This window comes from Microtus pennsylvanicus, chromosome 8 (assembly GCF_037038515.1).
Source record: "Microtus pennsylvanicus isolate mMicPen1 chromosome 8, mMicPen1.hap1, whole genome shotgun sequence".
Lineage (NCBI taxonomy): Eukaryota > Metazoa > Chordata > Mammalia > Rodentia > Cricetidae > Microtus > Microtus pennsylvanicus.
The window spans coordinates 28,824,286-28,845,424 of record NC_134586.1 but is presented as its reverse complement, the minus strand read 5'-3'; the positions used below and the strand labels follow the sequence as shown (position 1 = coordinate 28,845,424).

The 21,139-nt window shown below is 41.0% G+C and overlaps 1 protein-coding gene across 5 annotated transcripts in view; it reads right to left on the bottom strand.

Moving 5' to 3' along the window:
* Nucleotides 1-355: 355 nt before the first annotated feature.
* The window catches only part of LOC142856108 (zinc finger protein 248-like), a 47,328-nt gene continuing 26,544 nt past the window's right edge, over nt 356-21,139 (bottom strand). For 2 of the 5 annotated variants that reach the window (XM_075983014.1, XM_075983015.1), the window contains exons 4-6: nt 9,770-9,896; nt 9,393-9,482; nt 588-4,647 (exon numbers count right to left, since the gene is read on the bottom strand). In XM_075983014.1, the coding sequence (XP_075839129.1) occupies nt 3,149-4,647; nt 9,393-9,482; nt 9,770-9,896 (1,716 nt within the window). In that variant the 3' untranslated portion in view covers nt 588-3,148. Of the gene's footprint in view, nt 4,648-9,392; nt 9,483-9,769; nt 9,897-21,139 lie in introns of those variants that run through there. The other 3 variants (XM_075983012.1, XM_075983016.1, XM_075983017.1) reach the window with 3 other exon arrangements.

Sequence of the window (21,139 nt, the reverse complement as noted above, 5' to 3'; positions counted from 1 at the left end):
TGTCTCACTATCATGAAAAGCTTTATGTTATGAAAGCATCTTAAATGACATATTCTGTAGGCCTCTGAAGTGTTTGAAGATCATCTATCTAAAATATATCTTTGTTTGACATTGAAAACATACCTACATGACTTACAAGTTGGATTGTTATAGATCCAATCCTAAATTGCATTTTTAATTATCCCAAATACTTTATAATATAGTTTTCAAGGACTACAACTTTACATTTTTAAATGGGCTGCCTAAATACAATACCTTACAGTAGGAAAATAACCTTAAATTTGTATCAAGACACAAAAATACATTTTACAGAAGTAGAAATATATACACAGGATAAAAAAATAAACTCAGATTTGTGCAGAGACATGTCACTAATTTATAGGAAAAAATGCAATGGGACTTAACTTCACACAGCATATAACAAGGAACATCACAAAGATGTTTGTAAATCATGTACCTTAACATAAACTCTGCTGCAAACACTTCAAAAGGTAGGCATACCTGCCATAGGACTCATTCTCAAAAGGGATTTATTCATATCAAATTTTTTCTCACATGGAAGCACAACACAGAGAAAATAATTGTTTCAATTAGTACAATAGCTTTATTTCCAATACTAAGAGGTTAGGAGTTTACAGAAATGAAAACCACTACACTGCTTATTCTGTATTTTTGGAACCTGGACTATCTCTCCACCTTCTCTGGGCTCACCTGCAGTTGCATCTAGTTGGGTTCTTCAAAATAAGGTACTAGCAATTTGGGCTATAATTGTGGTAGTGACAGTATCTCCTCAAAGACATTAGCTTGAACTGGGATATGCTAATCCAGTTTACATCCTTGTCAGAAGGAAAATGGCAACCTGCTGTATGCACTAGTTTCTGTGTGTTTCAACATCCCTTGCTCCTGGACAACATTGCTAGAGTTAGTCTACCAGTAATGTCTTTTTATTTGAGGCATTCTATTTTCCACCAGAAAGAACTGTGGCTTTACAAAGCATCCATCCATCCATGTAGAAAATTGTTAAAAGGACTTTTCCCCACAAACCACTCTATAAAATGTTAGCACTTGAAAAAGTGGTCTCTGTTATTAACTGGAATGGCTTCAACTCAATGTGTCAGACAGTCCTAATAATAAACAAGTAACAGGTATTGTTGAAATTAATACAAAGTCCCAGAAAGAAGTGGTGTAGAGGACTAAACAGCTCAGTGACACCACACCTGGGTCAGCTTTTTGCACTGTGTGCATTGCCATCATTGGGTCACTGCCCTCCCAGACCACAGACAATGCGCCAATATCATATACAGGTCTACGTAAACGCATCCAGCAGGTATAATATCTTTTCGTGTCTTTTGATGTCATCTCATGTTATAACAATTTCATCACTGAGATCTATTACAGTATTACACAGCATTCCCTAACTTCAAAAACTTGTCAGAATGGAGCTGCCATGACTAGCTTTGACTAATCTCAATTTATTTCCCAAAACATCTTTAGGCGGAGGAAAAAGATATAAAACTCAACTCAGCAAAGAAGTGACCAGAGCATCTCTTAAAACTACTGATCAGTGGGTTTCTAGGAGGTTTTGGAAATAGCACAAAGGAGGTGGAGCCACTATGAAGGAGTCTATAGTTCTAAATGCAGTATATATTACTGAATTACACAGAAGTATGGTTACATGTAGCCATGCCTCAACAGATACACAATGAAATACCAAGGGTAAAAAAAAATGAGCATTTTATTATACACTACCATATTTCATTTTTAGAGTGCAGTATAAACATTTACAACTCATGTTAAGTCATGTAAATACCATTTTTATTAACAGCATTTATATGGTTGACACAAAGGTAGCTAAGAAAAACCCTCAGAAATATACTGCTTGATTTTTTTTCCACCAAATGGGTAGTTTGGTAATAATCACACCTACTCGTGGTCAAAAATAGTGAAAAGTATGTGACAATGTTTTGTGTGTGCGTGAAACAATGTCATTCGAAACATACTGGCCAACCTAACAAGAGAATGGTAGTATTTAGAACTAGACAATTCTGAGGTAATTAAAAGGCTCAATAAACCATCTTTTGGCTTCTTTACTATAGAGGCAGTTTGGTAATGATGGCTATAGCCATTTTTATTTATTTATTTTAGGAACTAGAAAGAAGGATGGGTGATTTATACTCTAAGTCTGCCATATAGCTTACATGCACACAGCTTCTCTGAGGAAATCCATACCCTGACACATGCTTTGTTGGTTTCGAAGGCCAAGCTGCCAACATGAGAGCAGGGATGGATGTGGTGGAGTCTGGAGAGACAGCAGCAGGAGCCTCACTCCGCAGCACTCTCCGCATGGAGGCCAATGGCACGCAGCAAAGGTAACAGGGAAAGACAGCAAATCATTAGGGATGACGAGGGCTGTTTATTTCCTTTGCTCTCCATATAATTTAACTGCAACTTCGTGTAGCTTTAAACGATTGATTCACACAATTCTTGAAATTTTACCAATTATCAGTACTTTGAAGTTGGTGTGAGTTGCCTTTATGACATCACCATTTGTGTACATGCATATAAATATATTTACATATGCATATATGTAGATCCACATTCACACATATGTCCATAAACATACATAATCTTATCAACCTAAAAAGACACTGGTGGTACTTAGTATTGAAAGTATACCATAATAGCTGTTACACTAAGGGTTCAGTTTTTCCTCACATCCTTACTGGGTTCTAATACACAGATCAAGCACTTCCTAAAGTACATAAATATTACATTAGCATACTCACACAAGGTCTATAAACATAAGATGTTCTTTACATACATGTTTAATGCTATTTTCACTCACTTTTAAGTTTCATACTCTCCTATGAATACAAGTAAAATTAATATTATCCATTATATTTAAAATACAATTTTGAAACACATTTGGAAGACATATAATTTAAACTTTATAGATTTTTTTAACCATATGTTTATATAAATGATTTCCCCTTTAAAACAATCTTCTAATGAAAGTTTGTATTTTCTTGAAAGCTTTCATGTATTTCAACATAATGGCATTTTCTAGGACTCTGGTATTCTTTGGCAGGCTCTAAGCTCACTTTTCAAACCGTACAACCGACTTGACAGGCATAAGGAAGGTGGCCATCTAGGAGGCTGCCAGAGCCTTCACCCTGGAGTGAATTCTCTGATGCTTGGTGAGCACCGACCTCTGACCGAAGGTCTTCCCACACACGTTACACTCGTAGGGCTTCTCCCCTGTGTGAGTTCTCTGGTGTTTAGTGAGAGCTGACTTTTCACAGAACATCTTCCCACACTCATTACACTTGTAGGGCTTCTCCCCGGTGTGAGTTCTTTGATGTACAATCAGGTTTGACTTCACACAAAAGGACTTCCCGCATTCATTGCATATAAATGGTTTCTCTCCTGTATGTGTTCTCTGATGGACGGTGAGGGCGGACCTGTGGCAGAAGGATTTCCTACATGCGTTACATTCATAGGGCTTCTCCCCTGTATGTGTTCTTTGATGTTCGGTGAGGTTTGATTTGACACAGAATGTCTTCCCACATTGCTTGCATTCGTAGGGTTTCTCTCCCGTGTGCGTTCGCTGGTGGTTGGTAAGGTGTGGTTTTTGGCAAAAGGATTTCCCACACTCGGTACATTCATAGGGTTTCTCTCCAGTGTGCGTTCTCTGGTGCTGGGTGAGGTTTGATTTCTCCCAGAACATTTTACCACACTCACCACATTCAAAGGTTTTTTCTCCCAAGTGAGCTCTTCGAGACTGGGTGGGATGCGTTTTCTTGCTGAAAAGTTTCCCGTTTTCATGGTACTGATAGGGTTTCACCCCCATCTGGACTAGCTGGTGTTTAAAGAGAGCTGACTTTGCCCATGCGTTGTTACTCATTTTATACTCCTGGGCACTCTGTCTTGAGTAAGCTTCCTGGTGAACAATGAAAGCTGGGCCATCGCAGAAGATTTTGTCATAGGTGTTCCGCTCACAAGGACTGCTCCTGGGAAGAGCTCCCTCATGTCCAAACTGCAAATCCACATGAAGGGACTTTCTACAAATGCTGCATTCGTGTGGCTCCATGCGCAAGTGAGTTTTCTGCGACGCACTGAGCTTCAAACTATCGACGAACGTTCTTCCACACTCAGTGTGTTTACAGAGCATCTGCCCTGGCTGAGAGTGCTGACTCGGGCCCAGGGCCACTTCCTCATGGAAGCCTTGTCCGTTTTCATGACACTCAAAAGGCTGACCAGAAACTGGCCGTGTGAGACCCTGGCAAAGGCTGAGGCCACCCCTTTTCTCATTGTATTTATATGATTTTGCTCCTATGGGAATTTTCTCATGCCCAATTTTAAGGAGTGGTTTCTCACCTATATTAAACTCATCAAGTTTCTTTCTGGAATAGTTCTTTTTACTAATAATGACACCTGAAATATTCTTTAAATTCATTTCACATGAGTCACATATTTTGAGCAGAAAACTTGTTGAAGAAACAGGGTCCATTTCTAGAGTGGAGCTTTTTCTTGGGTTGCCGCCACTGTCCACATGCATGAGCTTGTTGGTGAGAATGAGCGGCCACAAATGATCACCTTGATCTTCCTGGCTGCTCTCCAATAGGCCATCCACTTTCCATTTCCTTTCTATGAATGAGGAAAAAAAATCACCAAACCTTGTATAATACTTTAAAAAAAATTACTAGGGTTGAGGAAACACACAGAAAAAAGACACAAGCAGAGAAGGGATTTGGAAAGCTGAAGTACCTCAACACATTTCTGAGAATGTGTGGACTTTTACAGAAATCCTCTATTCTTTTGTTTTAGATTCAGTGTTCAGGTACAAACTGAATCCAGCACATTTTCTTTAGCATCCTGGTTTGAGGAGAAAAACCAAATACGCTGCTGTGGAAGCAGGAATGGGGAAGTGGGTGCAACATTTAAAACATAAATATAAACTTCAAAACCAGACACAAAAGGACTGGAGCGAAATGCAACACACGAGAAACTAGCATGACTGACTTAGCAGTCATCATATTCAAAAGGATAAGGTGAGCCCAACAAACAGCGAAAACTAGCAAAGCGGCAGCACAGATCAGGACACGGGGTTAGAGGATGATCTGCCCTGGGTGGAAACAAGACAGTGAGCCTGATGCCCCACACACAGCACCGGAGGAGGGCCCCATCAGAAGCCATGTTCTTCTACTCCATATGTGATAAACAAATTAGGGTGTTCTGGAAACGCCCACTTCTTCAGGCCCAAAGGATAGTCTAAAGTCCAGGAACTAGAAGTTCTTTCCTTTACCCTTATTTACAGGAAGAGTTTTCTGAGATGCTGAGAAAGCACGCTAGAAAAGGCGAGACAAACTCCAGACATGCTGCAGTACTAGCAGGGGAAGCTACCTGAGTTGTCATCCAAAGAACAGAAAATTCACGAAGGAGCAGTTGAGTAGTTTTAAATACACAGAACATCTGAGAAATGTAACAAATAAAGGTGTCTAAAAATGGTTTATACCAAGCTCACCTTATATTCTGCCTCACATGCCATCTTTCCACATCCGGGTTACTCTGAAACCCTCAGGTATGGATTTTTCTATACGGGGTGTTTAAGCCTGCCTTTATTTCTAGGTTTTTCATTTACACATAGGTTTTCTGCTTTAACATCTAACATCACCTGTGTTTTATTTACATGTGAGACCCCCAACTATCATATTTCTGTATCTGCTACTGAGACCTCAGGGCACTTTATCATAAATATTTTGGCTATCCTTAACTATTGGTACTCAATGCAAGAATGCTAATTATATGCTTAATTTAAAAAAATCTATAGCAATCTACTGCCCTAAAGATCAACAATTAAAGTTATGATCCTAGCAAAAAACAGTTCAAAATAAAATAAACAAGCAAATAAAACTTTATATCAATTGACTCACATTAAGTGTTTAAATCAACATTCAATATATCCATTAAAACTCTGTACATGGAGGAATGGGGAAAAAAAAACTTCTCTGTAGGGCTCGCTCCATGTCCAACATGTAACTGTTCATCATCAGCAATGCTCCGCCCTCAACGAGGCACATCTCAGCCTTGGTTCTCTTGAGAACCTACACACCTTTCAATAAAATGCTACTTTACAGAAAAATGATAAAAAAAAACAGTAAAGAGAATGAAAACCAATTTCCTACAACATCCACACCACTTCAGACTCCACTTGTTCTAACCATCACAAGCTGGTGTTCATATGATCCACTGTAACTGAAGTAAATCCTTTGCCTAATGCTGCATCTCTTCCCAGGACCAGAGTCTGGCTCTTAGCCATTACTAGTCTGTTTCCTTTGCATCTTCTGAGGAGACCATCATGTAGCGATTCTGGAAAGTCATGACACATGGATTATCTTCAGTTCTCCCTGATGGGAGGACTCGGGAAACTGTGGAACTGCACACTAAGCACACGCAGAAACACACTGCACTAAGAGAATGATCCACTGAAGCCGGGACCATAGTTAACCAACACGACCGTCAGAGCAGAAGAGGCCAACTAAGAGATCCTTCCTTTTGGAAGACTGAAATCTTAGTGGGAAAGGAATCCTATGCAACCTGGATGATCATATCTGAGTTCTGGGCTTATAGCCACTGGTGGATTGTAGAAATAAAATATGTGCTAATAATAGTAAAAATGCTCTAACTTAATGGATATAGTAAGCACACAAGGTCTAAACACCTCACAGATACAGTGTTACTTATTTGAAAAAATATTAAAAGGAAACGAAAAGTTAGACAAAGGAGAGACTATAAATATACTTCAAGTACAGAAAGGTGTGCGGGCTAGATTTATGTCATTGACAGAGCAATGGTCATCTGAGGGGAGGGAAACCCAATTGAGAAATTGCTTCCATAAGGCTCCACTGTAGGCAAGCCTGTAGAGCATTTTCTAATTACTGATGAGGGAGGGCCCAGACCACTGTGGGTGGGGCCACCGCTGGGCTGGTGGTCCTGGGTGCTATAAGAAAGCTGGCTGAGCAAGCCAGTACGCAGCGCTCATCCATGGCATCTGCACCAGCCTCTGCCTCCAGGGTCCCACCTGTTTTGAGTTTCTGTCTTGGCTTCCCTCAGTGGACTGTGATTCAGGATATATAAGCAAATAAACCCTTTTCTCCCTAAGTTGCTTTTAGTTATGGTGTTTTACCACAGCTAAATAAAACCTAACTAAGATAGCAATTATGAGGCTTAGTAAAAATTCTAGAGAACAAAAGAAATATAAGACAGGTAGAATAGAATCATGTAATAGACTTTAGTTTATTTTTATGGGCTACTATTAGGCTAGTGAAAAAAAAACCTGGATGTTTCATGTGAAAGGGGGAATGAAAAAGGAGAGGAGATGAAACAACGACAGTCGGGCATGGTGGCGCACACCTTTAATCCCAACACTGGGGAGACAGAGGCAGGTGGATCTCTGTGAGTTCGAGGCCAGCCTGGTCTACAAGAGCTAGTTCCAGGACAGTCAGGGCTACACAGAGAAACCCTATCTTGTAAAACCAAAAAGAAAGAAGGGGGAAAGAAAAGAGAAGGAAGGAAGGAAGGAAGGAAGGAGAGCAGAGCAAAGAGAACAAATAAACCACAGCAGGAATTACACCAGAGTAAGAATGAAGAGTACATAAGACACAACTTCTTTTGCATGTGCGCAATGACAATCAGCCTTACAAACAGGTGCAGGTGGTTTTAAAAGAAAAATAGTGAGAGTAGAGATGAAGCCAGCAAGAGCTGAACAGATACAGTACAGGGAACCCATGGATGCCATGCAGAGGGTACGAGCTGAGCAGACGCCGTACAGAGAACCCATGGATGCCACGCAGAGGAACTAGTAAGATGGTAAGGTTGGGCTACACTTGATCCCTCAGAAATGGAACTGGATTTTGTATAGCTTAGGTTTTCCTTCTACTTCTCCTCTAATGGATGGATTTAATAACTTTATGAACAAGTATCATCCCATGACTGTTCTGACAAAACCAGGCCCTAGAAAAGGGACTGGAAAACTATGGCTTGAGGCACTTCCTTACAACTGAAAGCATCTTTTATGTTTTTAAAGGGGAAACAGTAGAAGAAGCAACAGGGATGGGGGTGGAGGGGAGAGGGACACGAGGACCAAACAGAAAAAGAAAGAAGAGCGGCAGCAGCAACAACGACCAGGAATGCACGGAAAATATTTACTGTCTGGTCTTTTAAAAGGAAATCTATCTATCTCAGCTTCAGATTTCATCCAAACCACATATAAAATACCATCTAAAACAATGATCTCTCTGCTACTGTTCAAACAGAGGCCTGGCACTTCAAGTTCTCTCTGTCTAGAATAATTTCCATTCATACAGTTTATTCTTACTCCCTTAAAGTATTCTATACAACACAGGCCTCATTCAAGTTTTCTCTGGCCTCTCTGCCAAACAGCATACACCATTATGCTGTCCTCCCCTCCCTGTGTGAGCTCTCTTCATCATTCTTACCACCAACCGACACTGTGTGTATATACCCATATATGTATGCATTGAAGTATATATGACAATAAATAATTCTATCTACACGATTCTGTTCTTCACTGTAGCATATATTCTATAAACCATGGTATATTGCTCTCTTGGTGACCCAGAACATGACTGTAGCACAGTGAATGTTCTCCATTATGCATCTGTTAAGTGGAATATATGGAAGAACATGGGTATATGCTAGCTGACAAATGGTGTCCAAAGAAAACAGAAGTTGCATAATTTGTAAAGACAAAGAGAAATTAACTAAGAAAAATATCTAAGATGAAGCCAACTGACTTCGGATTTATAGGTAGAAATAAATCACTCCAAAATGTCTAAGCAAAAGAAAAGTATTTATGAACAAGACAGATGGGAGTAGTCGTTAAGGCAACAGTGGGAAGCTGTTCTTGGTCATTTCCAGAAGTCTGGAATTTCACAGGAATTGTGGTGGTGAATAGAAGTGTCCCCATAGGTTCATGAAGTTGAATGTTTGGTCACCAGGGAGTAGCACTACTTGAGAGGGATTAGGAGGTGTGGCCTTGTTGAAGGAAGTACGCCACTAGGGAGTGGGTTTTGAGGTTTCAGAAGCTCAAGCCAGGCTCAATGACTCACTGTGTCTTCCTGCTGCCTGCAGATTCAGAAGCAGAACTCTCAGCCACCTCTCCAGCACCATGTCTGCCTGTATGCCACCATGCCTCCAACCATGATGATAATGGACTAAACTTCTGACCTGGAAGCCAGTACCAGTTTTTTCCTTTATAAGAGTTGCCATGGTCATGGTGTTTCTTCACAGCAACAGAAACCCGAAGTCAGTAACCTGCCTTACCCAATGATACAAGGTCACTTTCCCTTGCCAATAGCTCATGACTGTACCTGAGTAGCATGGGAATCCATTTTCTGGTATCCATGGCTCTTCTCCTTGCTCTATTTTGAAGATCACATCTGGTTTAGTAACACAATACCCTGTTAAGACAAAATAATACAGGCTGGTGCACAATAGTTTAGCTTTGTGAACTGAAAAAGAAAAAATGAAGGAAAAGAAAGGCACAGCTCAGTTATGGTTCAGGAAGGTTCTCAGCATTCTGCAGAGAGATGAGAAGACACCGTTGTCACAGCAAAAAGAGGTCAGTCATCTTAGACCCGTAAGCCTTAAGACTCCTAAGGCTCAAACTGGAAATTACAAACATTCCCTCCCAACCTTGGAGATGTATATGACTGGTAGCCACTGAGAAAAAGCCCTAAACCCTTACCTACTGAGACAAAGTTGCTATAGTTCTCCAGGGTCACATCTCTGTAAAGCACTTTCTGAGCAGGGTCCAGCAGATACCACTCCTCTTTGGTGAAATCCACACACACATCCCTGAACGACACTTGCTCCTGCAAGACAATATTCTTCCCTGTATGAAGTCATCGGGACTGGGCAATATAGAGAAGATTTAGCACAACGAGTTTCTTTAGAGTTTACTGAAAAATAATGAACAGAACACCCCCTCCCTTTTTTTCCTGCTACACTATGTAGAATAAAGGGAAATATCCTGTACAAATTGAGATTCTGCTAAAGGTCTAGGAGTGTTTCAGCAGCAACACAAGTATGCTGAGGCGAGCAGAAACACGGTTCCTATTTTCAGAGTGCCTGTGTGACCCGTGTGACCTGTGTGGCCTGTGTGGTCTGTGTGGCTGGTGTGACCTGTGTGGCCTGTGTGGCTGGTGTGACCTGTGCGACCTGTGTGGCCTGTGTGACCTGTGTGACCGGTGTGACCTGTGTGGCTGGTGCGACCTGTGTGACCTGTGTGGCTGGTGTGACCTGTGTGACCTGTGTGACCTGTGTGGCTGGTGTGACCTGTGTGACCTGTGTGGCCTGTGCGACCTGTGTGGCTGGTGTGACCTCTGTGGCCTGTGTGACCTGTGTGACCTGTGTGGCCTGTGTGACCTGTGTGACCTGTGTGGCCTGTGTGACCTGTGTGGCTGGTGCAACCTGTGTGACCTGTGTGGCCTGTGTGACCTGTGTGACCTGTGTGACCTGTGCGACCTGTGTGACCTGTGCGACCTGTGTAGCTGGTATGACCTGTGTGACCTGTGTGACCTGTGTGACCTGTGTGGCCTGTGTGACTTGTGTGGCTGGTGTGACCTGTGTGACCTGTGTGGCTGGTGCGACTTGTGTGACCTGTGTGGCTGGTGTGACCTGTGTGACCTGTGCGACCTGTGTGGCCTGTGTGACTTGTGTGGCTGGTGTGACCTGTGTGACCTGTGCGACCTATGTGACCTGTGTGGCCTGTGTGACCTGTGTGACCTGTGTGGCTGGTGCGACCTGTGTGACCTGTGTGGCTGGTGTGACCTGTGTGACCTGTGTGACCTGTGTGACCTGTGCGACCTGTGTGACCTGTGCGACCTGTGTGACCTGTGCGACCTGTGTAGCTGGTATGACCTGTGTGACCTGTGTGACCTGTGTGACCTGTGTGGCTGGTGTGACCGACCTGTGCGACCTGTGTGACCTGTGCGACCTGTGTGGCCTGTGCGACCTGTGTGGCCTGTGCGACCTGTGTGGCTGGTGTGACCTGTGTGGACTGTGTGACCTGTGTGGTCTGTGTGGCCTGTGTGGCCTGTGTGACCTGTGTGACCTGTGTGGTCTGTGTGGCTGGTGTGACCTGTGTGGCCTGTGTGACCTGTGTGGTCTGTGTGGCCTGTGTGGCTGGTGTGACCTGTGTGGCCTGTGTGGCTGGTGTGACCTGTGTGGCCTGTGTGACCTGTGTGGTCTGTGTGGCCTGTGTGGCTGGTGTGACCTGTGCGACCTGTGTGGCTGGTGTGACCTGTGTGGCCGGTGTGACCGGTGTGACCTGTGTGGCTGGTGTGACCTGTGTGGCCTGTGTGACCTGTGTGACCAGGTAAGAACACACACATGTACATTTATCAGGTGGACATTGCAAACCTTGGAGTAGACTTCACTTTTTCTTAGAAAGCAAAACTTAAAATTGTTAAATAAATAATGATATTTATACACAAGGGACAGGCTCCCACTAAAGAAAGTCCATGACTGATTAAAATGCTTGCCCTGGAGTCTAACCCCACAGGATAGAGCGAACCTCTCTGCTTGAGGAGACCATTTTCTGAAGTCTCTTGGATTTTTTTTTTTTTGACGAGCACAGTAGTTTTATTAAACCTAGTAAACAGTTTCACGGTGTGTGAACCAATAGTCAACGAGAAGTAAAAGAAGTAACATAAGCAGACCCATATTGATGGTTATTGAAATGATTAAATGTGAACTTCAAAATAAATTGTGGCTACTGTGTTGAATAAAGCATGAAATTCAGAAAAAAATAATGAAAAGATGGAAGAATCCAATGAATATATGAAGTGGTATGGTGTGTGTGTGTTGTTGGAAAAGGTCACGACAGCAGACCAAAGGTTTTCTGCTTTCTCTGGTTCTCTTCCCACTCACACATTAGCACACAAAGCACTGTTATGAGTGCCCTATATTCTCTAAAGCTGGTACGATTGCGAAGAGGATGGGTAACTCTATTTTCACAGCGTAATCACCCTTGAACGGTGACTGCACTGCGAACAATCCCCGGGGAGGACTAGGACTAGAGCCTGCAGGGGGCAACTTGACTTGGATGACAATGTCCTCTGCTGTAGAGTTTCATGGGGTCCCATTTATCAGCTTTTGGTTGACTACACTATCAGACAGAACACTGTTCAGAATGCCCTCACCTATACCTGTTAGTTGAAACCTTTTCCTCGAATAGATTCTGGGTATCAAGTCTTAAGTTGAGGTCTTGTATTCATTTTTATTTTGGATTCTTATTAGAAGTCAAAGGGAAGGATGCTGCCTCATTCTCTGACATGCAGCTATTCAGTTAGACCACTACTTGTTGAGGATGCTATCTACTCTGATATGTATTTTGGGTCTCTTTATCAGAATTCACATGGCTATAAGTCTATGGAATTTTATCTGGGTCCTCAATTTCGTTCCATTGATCAACGTGTCTATTTTAAAGACACCATTATATGACTTTTACTACTACAGCTCTATATTATAACTTAAAACCACAGATGCTACAGATGGCAATTCTCCTTTTGTGTCTGTGTTAATCACATTAACCCTATAATCCTCTTTGTTGGGTATTTGCCCTATTTTGGTATTACAGCAATACTGGCTTCCCAAAAAGAATTTGGGCAAGACATGCTAGTGGAACCTTTAATCCTAAAACTTGGAAGCAGAGGCAGGTGGGTCTTTGTGAGTTTGAGGTCAGCCTGGTCTACAGAGTGAATTTCAAGACAGCAAGATTGACATAGTGAGAACTTACCGCAATAATACTAATGATAATGATTATTATTATAATATATAATATTAACAATTATATTGTGTTGTATATAATGTAGTTAATATAAATAATGCATATTATAATACATAATATTAAAATATAATAATTACTATTATAATTGGAAGGGTTCCATCCTTTTTATTTGTGGAATAATTTCACACATATTAGTGTTAATTCTTCTTCAAAAATCTGTCAGAACTCTGCTCTGAACCTATCTGGACCTGTTTTCACTTGGAGATTTTAAATTAATACTCATTGGTTGTTAGGATCTATTATTATTTATCTCAATCTGATTTAACTTTAGTGGATTACACACATTTAGAAATTTATCCACTTCTTTTAAAGTTTACCGGAGTATAAACTTTTAAAGTATATTCTTAATAAATCTCTCAATTTCCTCAGTATCTGTCTTTTTTCTTTTTTATTCTTTTTATTGTGCTATACATTTTTCTCTGCTCCCCTCCTTCCTCCCCTTCCCTTCTACCCTCTCCCATGACCCCCATGCTCCCAATTTACTCAGGAGATCTTGTCTTTTTCTCTTTCCTATTTAGATCCATGTATGTCTCTTTAGGGTCCTCTTTGTTGTCTGGTTCTCTGGGATTGTGGGTTGTAGGCTGGTTTTTCTTTTCTTTATATCTAAAAGCCACTTCTGAGTCAATACATATTATATTTGTCTTTTGGGGTCTGGGTTACCTCACTTAATTTTTTTTTATTAGATCCATCCTTTGCCTCCAAATTTCAAGATGTCATTATTTTATTATTATTATTTTTTTACCGCTAAGTACTCCATTGTATAAATGTACCACATTTTCTTTATCCATTCTTCGGTTGAGGGGCATCTAGGTTGTTTCTAGGTTCTGGCTATTGCAAACAATGTTGCTATGACCATAGTTGAGCACATGTCCTTGTGGTATGAATGAGCGTCCTTTGGATATATACCCAAAAGTGGTATTGCTGGGTCTTGAAGTAGGTTGTTTCCTAATTTTCTGAGAAATCACCAAAGTGATTTCAAAAGTATCTGTCTTAACATCTTTTTTTCATCTGTAATTTTATTAATGAGTCTCTTCTTTGGAAGGGGAGTTTAATTTGTTTAATGACTTGTCAATCATCAATTCTTTTTCAAAGATTCAACTCTTCGTATTTTTGTTTCTACTTTATTAATTTCAACGCTGGTTATGATTACCTCTTCCCTTCTAGTGTTTTGGGAGGTTGTTTAATCTTATTTTTTTCCAGTGTTTGTAGGTTCATCATTAAGTTATTAAGATCTCTCAGATTTAACAATGTAGCCACGAAGTGCTATGAACTTAGGATCACCTCCAGTGTGTTCCATAGATTTTACTATGTTGTTTCCATTTTTATTTAATTTTAAGATTTTTTGAATTTTCCTTCTTAATATTTTCCTTGACTCTATTATCATAAAATAGTGTGTGTTGTTTAGTCTGTGGGTCTGTATATTTCCCTTACTTTCTGCCATAGTTAGGGTTATTATTGCTATGATGAAACAACATGACAAAAAGCAAGCTGGCTTACACTTCCATAACACAGTCTATCACTGAAGGAAGTCACACCAGTCAAACAGGGCTGAAACCTAGAAGCAGGACCTGATACAGAGGCCATGGAGGATGTTGCTTACTTCATTGCTCTCCAAGGCTTGCTCATCCTGCTTTCCTATAGAACCTAGGACACCAGTCCAGGGAGGGTACCATCCACAATGGCATAGACCCACCCCATCAACTAATTAATAAAATTGCCTACAGCCAGATCTTGTGGAAGCATTTTCTCAATTGAGGTTCCCTTCTGTCAGATGATTCTAGCTTGTGTCAAGTTGACTTAAAACGAGTCAGTCCTTTCTAAAGCTGTTGCTGTCTAGCCCATTCCATGTGGTCGGACAGAATACAGATGTCTTTTTCAATTTTCTTGTATTTGGTAAAACCTGCTTTGTGTTTTAATTTGTGGTTGACTTTGGAAAGAATTACATGTGCTGCTGAAAAGAAAGTGTATTTAGTGTTTCGGTGGTGTGTTCTACAGAAGCCTGATAGATCCATTTGATACGTTATTTAATTCTAATGTTTGTTTAGTTTTTGTCCAGCTTACCCATCCATTGGTAATTGGTATTAAAGTCACCCACTATTACTGTATTGGGGTTAATCTGTGGTGTTAGATCTAATAGTATTTCTCTTATGAAACTGGGCCCCCTTGGGTTTGGTATATATGTGTTAGGAATTATAAAGTCTTCTTAGTGGATTGTTCCTCTCATGAGTATGGAGCCTCATTAACCCTCCTAACTAGCTTTGGTGTGAAGTCTATGTTGTTGGACATCACAACACCTGTGCTGCCTGCTTCTGGTTCTGTTTACTGGGAACAGCTTTGCCAACCTTTATCCTAAGGAAGGGTCTGTTGTTGTGTGAGGTTATTGTTGGAGATAACAAAAAGATGAATATTGTTTTCTAATCCAAACTGCAAGTCTGTGTCTCTTTATTGGATGACTGAGGCCATTAAGAGTTATTACTGGACAACTGTATGAATGTCTGCCATCTTGTTGGGGTATTTTTAGGCCTCATTTCTTCTTTGTGATTAACTCTTCTGAAATTGTTCCAGGTGAACTCTTTGGTGTGTTTACCCTCGTCTTCAGACTAAAGTATTCCTTCCAGTAGCCTCTGTAGAGTTAGATTAGCAGACATAAATTCTTTTAATCTGTTTCTATCATGGGAAGTTATTTCTTCTTCAATTTGAATAGTTTTGCTGGCCGACAGGTATGGCCTTTCAGAACTCTGAATACATCTTTCCAGGCCCTTCTTACTTTAAATCTCTCTTCCAAATAATCAGGTATTATTTTCATGGGTCTGCTTTATATGAAATTTAACTTTCTTCTCTTGTAGATTTTAATATCCTTTCTTTATTTAATGGTTTTAGTATGTTATAGGGAGTTTCTTTTCTGGCCATAAGTATTTGGGAAGTCTGTGGGTCTCTTGTGTCTAGATGGTCATCTTATTCTCTATTTTGGGGAGTTTTTCTATAATTACATTGAAAACATTCTCTATTTCCTAACTATGGTGTTATCTTTTTATGCTCATAATCTAAATGTTAATCTTTTCATGGTATCCTAATGCTTTCCCACCTTCTGTTGATATTAATTTTTAAATTTATCACAGTCTATGACTGGATGATCCAGTTCCTTTACTCTGTTGTCCATCTTTGATTCTCTGTTTCACTCTGCTGGTAAGGCTTGCCACTTGTGCTTTTATTTGGTTTATTGAGTTTTAGTTTGGGTTTTCTTCAGTAATTCTATCTTCCTAATTGAGACTGACTTTCTTTCCATCCATCTTTTTGGAGTGTACCAGGCCTTCTTTGAATTGTTTGGGCTTATAATCACTGTTTGAACACACTTAATGTTCTTAATTGTCTGAACATTCTTCCAAGTCATTTTCATGATGTTCCAATGCTTCCTCTGTGCTTGTTAGTTTTTATGTCAACTTAACACAAGCTGGGTTCACTTGAGAGGAGAAAACTTGTTGATACCTCCATAAAATCTGGCTGTTGGCAAGCTGGTACTGCATACTGTGGGCAGTATCACCCTTGGGCTGGTGGTCCTAGGTGCTAGAAGAAAGCAGGCTGAGCAAGGTCATTGGTAATAAACAAACTGCCTTGGCCCATTTTGATAGGCCATCCCTTAGGTGGGTGGAGTAGGCAAAACAGAATGCTGGGAGGAAGCGGAAGTGAGCTCAGAGGCCATGTTCCCCTCTCCTGGGCAGATGCCATGAAGCAAGCTGCCAGGTCAGATATGCTGAATCTTTCCTGTAAGACTGATGTTACACAGATTATTAGAGATGGATTGATTGGGATATGAGAATTAGCCTGTAAGGGCTAGAGTTAATGGGCCAAGCAGTGTTTAAATGAATACAGTTTGTGTGTTGTTATTTCGGGTAAAGCTAGCCGGTGGCAGGAGCTGGGTGGCGGAACGCAATCCGCAGCTCCCTACTACATAAGTCATAAGGAGTAAGCCAGTAAGCAGCACTCCTCCACGGCCTCTGCTTCAATTCCCACCTCTGGGTTCCTGTCTTGAGTACCTGCCCTGACTTCCTTTCATGAGGACGGACTATGATGTAGGAGTATAAGGGAAACAAACCCTTTCTTCCTAAGTTGTTTTTAGTTGTGGTTTTCATCACAGTTATAGAAACCCAAACTGAGACAGTGCCATTTTAGGATTATATCTGTGTTAAGGAGACGTGCTGTCTTGGTATTTCATGTTGTTCTGGTTTCTGTGCTGGGACTTGTGCATCTGGAGTTTGATTGTTGGTTGAGTTTGTTTTGTCTTTATTTTTTAAACTTAAATCACCCTCTTTCTTTCAGCAGTGGTTGTCTCCAATATTCAGTAGAGGAATAAGTCCTAGTAGAATTGAGATGTTATTTTCCTTGTGTTGGTATTTAGGACTGGAAGTTTTATCCCAAATAGTCTTCCAAGGGTCAAGTATTGTCCTGTGTCAGCTAGGGCCTCCTGCATGCATCTGTGGCTTCAGCTGGGAGTTACATGACATTCCGTGTTTGTGAGCGTCACCCAGAGTCAAATTTAGTGCCTCCCTGGGTCTGAAGTTTCCTAAAGCCACTGGGAGGTGGGGGAACTTCAAACAAGCCTGTGAACTGAGTTAAATCCAGTTCCCCATCCTATGGCCAAAGTTTCCTCTGAAGCCACTGAGCCATATGGAATCTGCTAAGCACCAAGTCAATTAAGGCCCTGTCCCCGCCCTGCGTCCACAGCTTCTATTGGAGCTGCTGGGAGATGGGGAACTTCCTGACCCCCTTGCAGTGTAACCCAGAGTCAGATCTGCTCTCTACCCCAGGTCTGCACCCTCTCCTGAAGCCTCTGGAAGTTGCGGAATTCTCTAATCACCAACAGGCCTAACCCTGGTTCAGGCCAGGTCCATACCCTGCATCTGATGGGAGAAAATCTTTTCTTATACATCTGACAGAGAATTACCATCTAGAATATACAAGGAACAAAAAAACTAAACATCAAGGAAAGAAATTACCCAATTAAAAGATGCGTGTGGACTGAACAGAGTTCACAAAAGAATATAAATGGCTAGGAAACATTTTTCTTAAACACCAAAATACTTCGCTACCAGGGAAAACAGGATTCTGCCTTACGCCCCTCAGAATAGTAATAATCAAGAATGCAACTGATAACAAGCCCAAGCTGGCATGGGCTTAGGAAAGGGGGAGCCTTATACTGTATTCCCCTCTGTATACTGTGAATACCATTGGTTAATAAAGAAACTGTATTGGGCCTGTGTAGGGAATAGAGGTAGGCGGGAAATGCTGGGAGGAAGAAGGCAGAGACACAGAGAGAGAGAAGCCATGTAGCCCCGCTGGAGACAGATGCCGGAACTTTATCAGGTAAGGCATAGCCATGTGGCGATACACAGATTAATGGAGATGAGTTAAATTAATATGTAAGAGTTAGCCAATCAGAAGCTAGAGCTAATAGGCTAAGCAGTGATTTAATTAATACAGTTTCTGTGTGATTATTTTGGGTCTAAGCTAGCCAGGTGGCCGGCAACCAACAAGCCTCCTTCTTCCAACATGAAGGTGGTCTTAATGAAGTCTCCAAATAATAGGGGAGATGCAGTCCCAACTGGCCATTTCTTGTCACCAAACGAAGTTTCCAGTACTAGCACTAGGTTACATTCAATTGAGCTATTGTCCTATGGAAATTCCCAAAAAGCCAGGTGATTGCCAAGACAATATGCTGCACTCCAAAAACTGACAGCAAAGTCCCCCTGCTGGTGACAACACCTGCACAACCCACCGAACATTGAGAGGTCGAGCTGGTGCCTACATAGAACCTTCACCCTTACACCCTAGTGTCTTTGGTACTCTGCAAGCTACCAAAAGAGAAATGTAAACAGCAACCCAGCCACAAACCCTTTGATTTACAATCTCTCCTGCCTGCACAATATGTTAGGGCAATGGTGGCACAAAGCTTGTGGGAGTAACCAATCAATGTCTGATTTGACTTAAGGTCCACTCCATGAGATAGAACCCATGCCTACAATGCTTGCATGACAAAGAACCAGAGACTAGATAGCCTAGAGACCTAGGGCAAAATTATATACTACTGGTTTTTTAAAAACAAAGCAGTGATAAAATGATTCCTAATGATATTCTGCTATATTCATAAATCAATGGCTTATTCAGCCATCATTAGAGAATCCTCCTGCAGTTGATGGGAACAAATAGAGACCCAAAGCCAAACATTATGCAGAGAGAGAGAGACCTTGGAACACATAACTCTAAAATGGATGTCTCCATCAAATCCCTCCCCTCAGAGTTCAGGGAACCCCGAGGAAGAGGAGGAAACAGTGTAAGAGCCAGAGCGGATGGAGGATACCAAAAATCAGCTGAGCAAAGCTCATATGAGCTCAGGGAGATTGAAGCAGCAAGCACAGGGTGTGCACAGGTCTGAAGCAGGTCCTCACATGTACACTATGACTTCCAGTTTAGTGTTTTTATGGGACTCCTCAGTGTGAACAAGTGGGTCTCTGATTCCTGTGCCTTCTCCTGGGCTCTTTTCCTTCTGTTGGTTTGCCATGTCCAATTTTGATGTTATGATCTTTGTTTTATATTATTTTATTTTACTTTGCTACATTTTGCTGTTATCTTAGAAGTGTTTTTTAACATGGATTTGGAGGGGAAGCAAGGTGGGAAGGAACTGGGAAAAACAAAGAAAGGGGAAACTGTAATCAAGATATATTGTAAGGGATCTGAGGGAGGTAACAAGTGTAATTGGAATCCCACAAGTGAAGAATATTTGAAGAAAAAGAATGGCTGACAATTTCCCCAAAATGAGAGGCATTATACTTCAAAATTGAAATCCCCTAGAAATACAAGAAAAAGACCTATAGCAAACCAAACAAAGTTATATCAGGTAGTAACCACTGAGAGAGCCAGTGTCTATATGGTTTTACTTTAAAGTTTAAGAAACAAGGCAAAGAGTTACAGCTGAAGCACAAAACAGGTAGAAGGCAAGGAAATGCAGGAAAGAACAAATATTTCATTAAGTATACAGCTCAGTCTCTAGAGCCCTATACCAAAGATGCACTGTAGATTAGCCTTAAAAGCTCAATAGCAGAGTACTCATTGAGTGTACTTAAGGCCCTAGAATTAATCTACAAAGGAAAGAAGAGAGGAGGGAGAGAGGAAGGAACGGGGAAGAAAAGGAAGAGAGAAATTCAGGGCTCCATCTCCATCCACTATCTCAGAACACATGTTAAGATGATGTCAGAGATTCACAGGTTAGCCTGCGTTTGAGAAGTCCTAAGATCAGCATTGTAAATAAAAAAGAAGGGGATATATAAGGACAGTCGTGCATATTTTTTAATTGAATTGACACTATAGAACACTTAAGTGGCTATTACAAAATGATTAACTATGGTAGGATGACCAGACATTTGTGTCTGGAATTGCCCCCAAATTTGCCAACTGACCTAGCCTAACTACCTATAGAATCTGTTTCATGCTCAGTGAAAATGTCTCAAGAAGAAAAATCACCTGTCTACAGGGAGGAGGAAGAGTGGAGTGGGGAGAAGTATATACCTTCATATTTTTTTATCAGTCCTCATCCCTTCAGAATTTTACATTTTATTAGCACACTGGTCTAAATGTTAGTATATTACTAACTCAAAAACATTAAGAAAAAAAAACAAGACACCTGAAACCCATAAACAAAGAGCAGAGGATCAAGAATGAAAGCAATGTCTGGGGCCAAAAAAAAATGACTTCATAAGGGTCAGAAACACAAGTTTAGAGCACGGTGTTCCAACAACAGAAAGCACTTTCAAAATGAGTCTCTCTCTCTCTCTCTCTCTCTCTCTCTCTCTCTCTCTCTCTCTCTCTCGTGTGTGTCTGTGTGTGTGTATTTGAGTTTTGCTTTTTGTTGTTGTTTTTCTTAAATATTTTTGGGGGGGACAGGGAGAAAGAACATGAAGTTGAGTGGAGAGAATCTGGAAGGAGTTGAAGGAGGGAAAGAAATAAATAGAAATATATTGTATGAAAACATTTTTAAATAAAAAAACCCTTTTGAAACAGTCCATGTCAAAAGTACCAAATGATGCTGACAGTCAAGAATGGCAAAGGCAAGACTGTTCACTGGCTGGCCCTGAAGACAATTTAGTGGGCCTTTGTAGAACTGACTCAGGTGAATGGTAATATGGTGTGGAAAGTCCTTCTGTACACGTGTTGCTTTCACTGGTTAATGAATAAAGAAGCTGCCTTGACCTGTGATAGGGCAGAGCAGAGCTA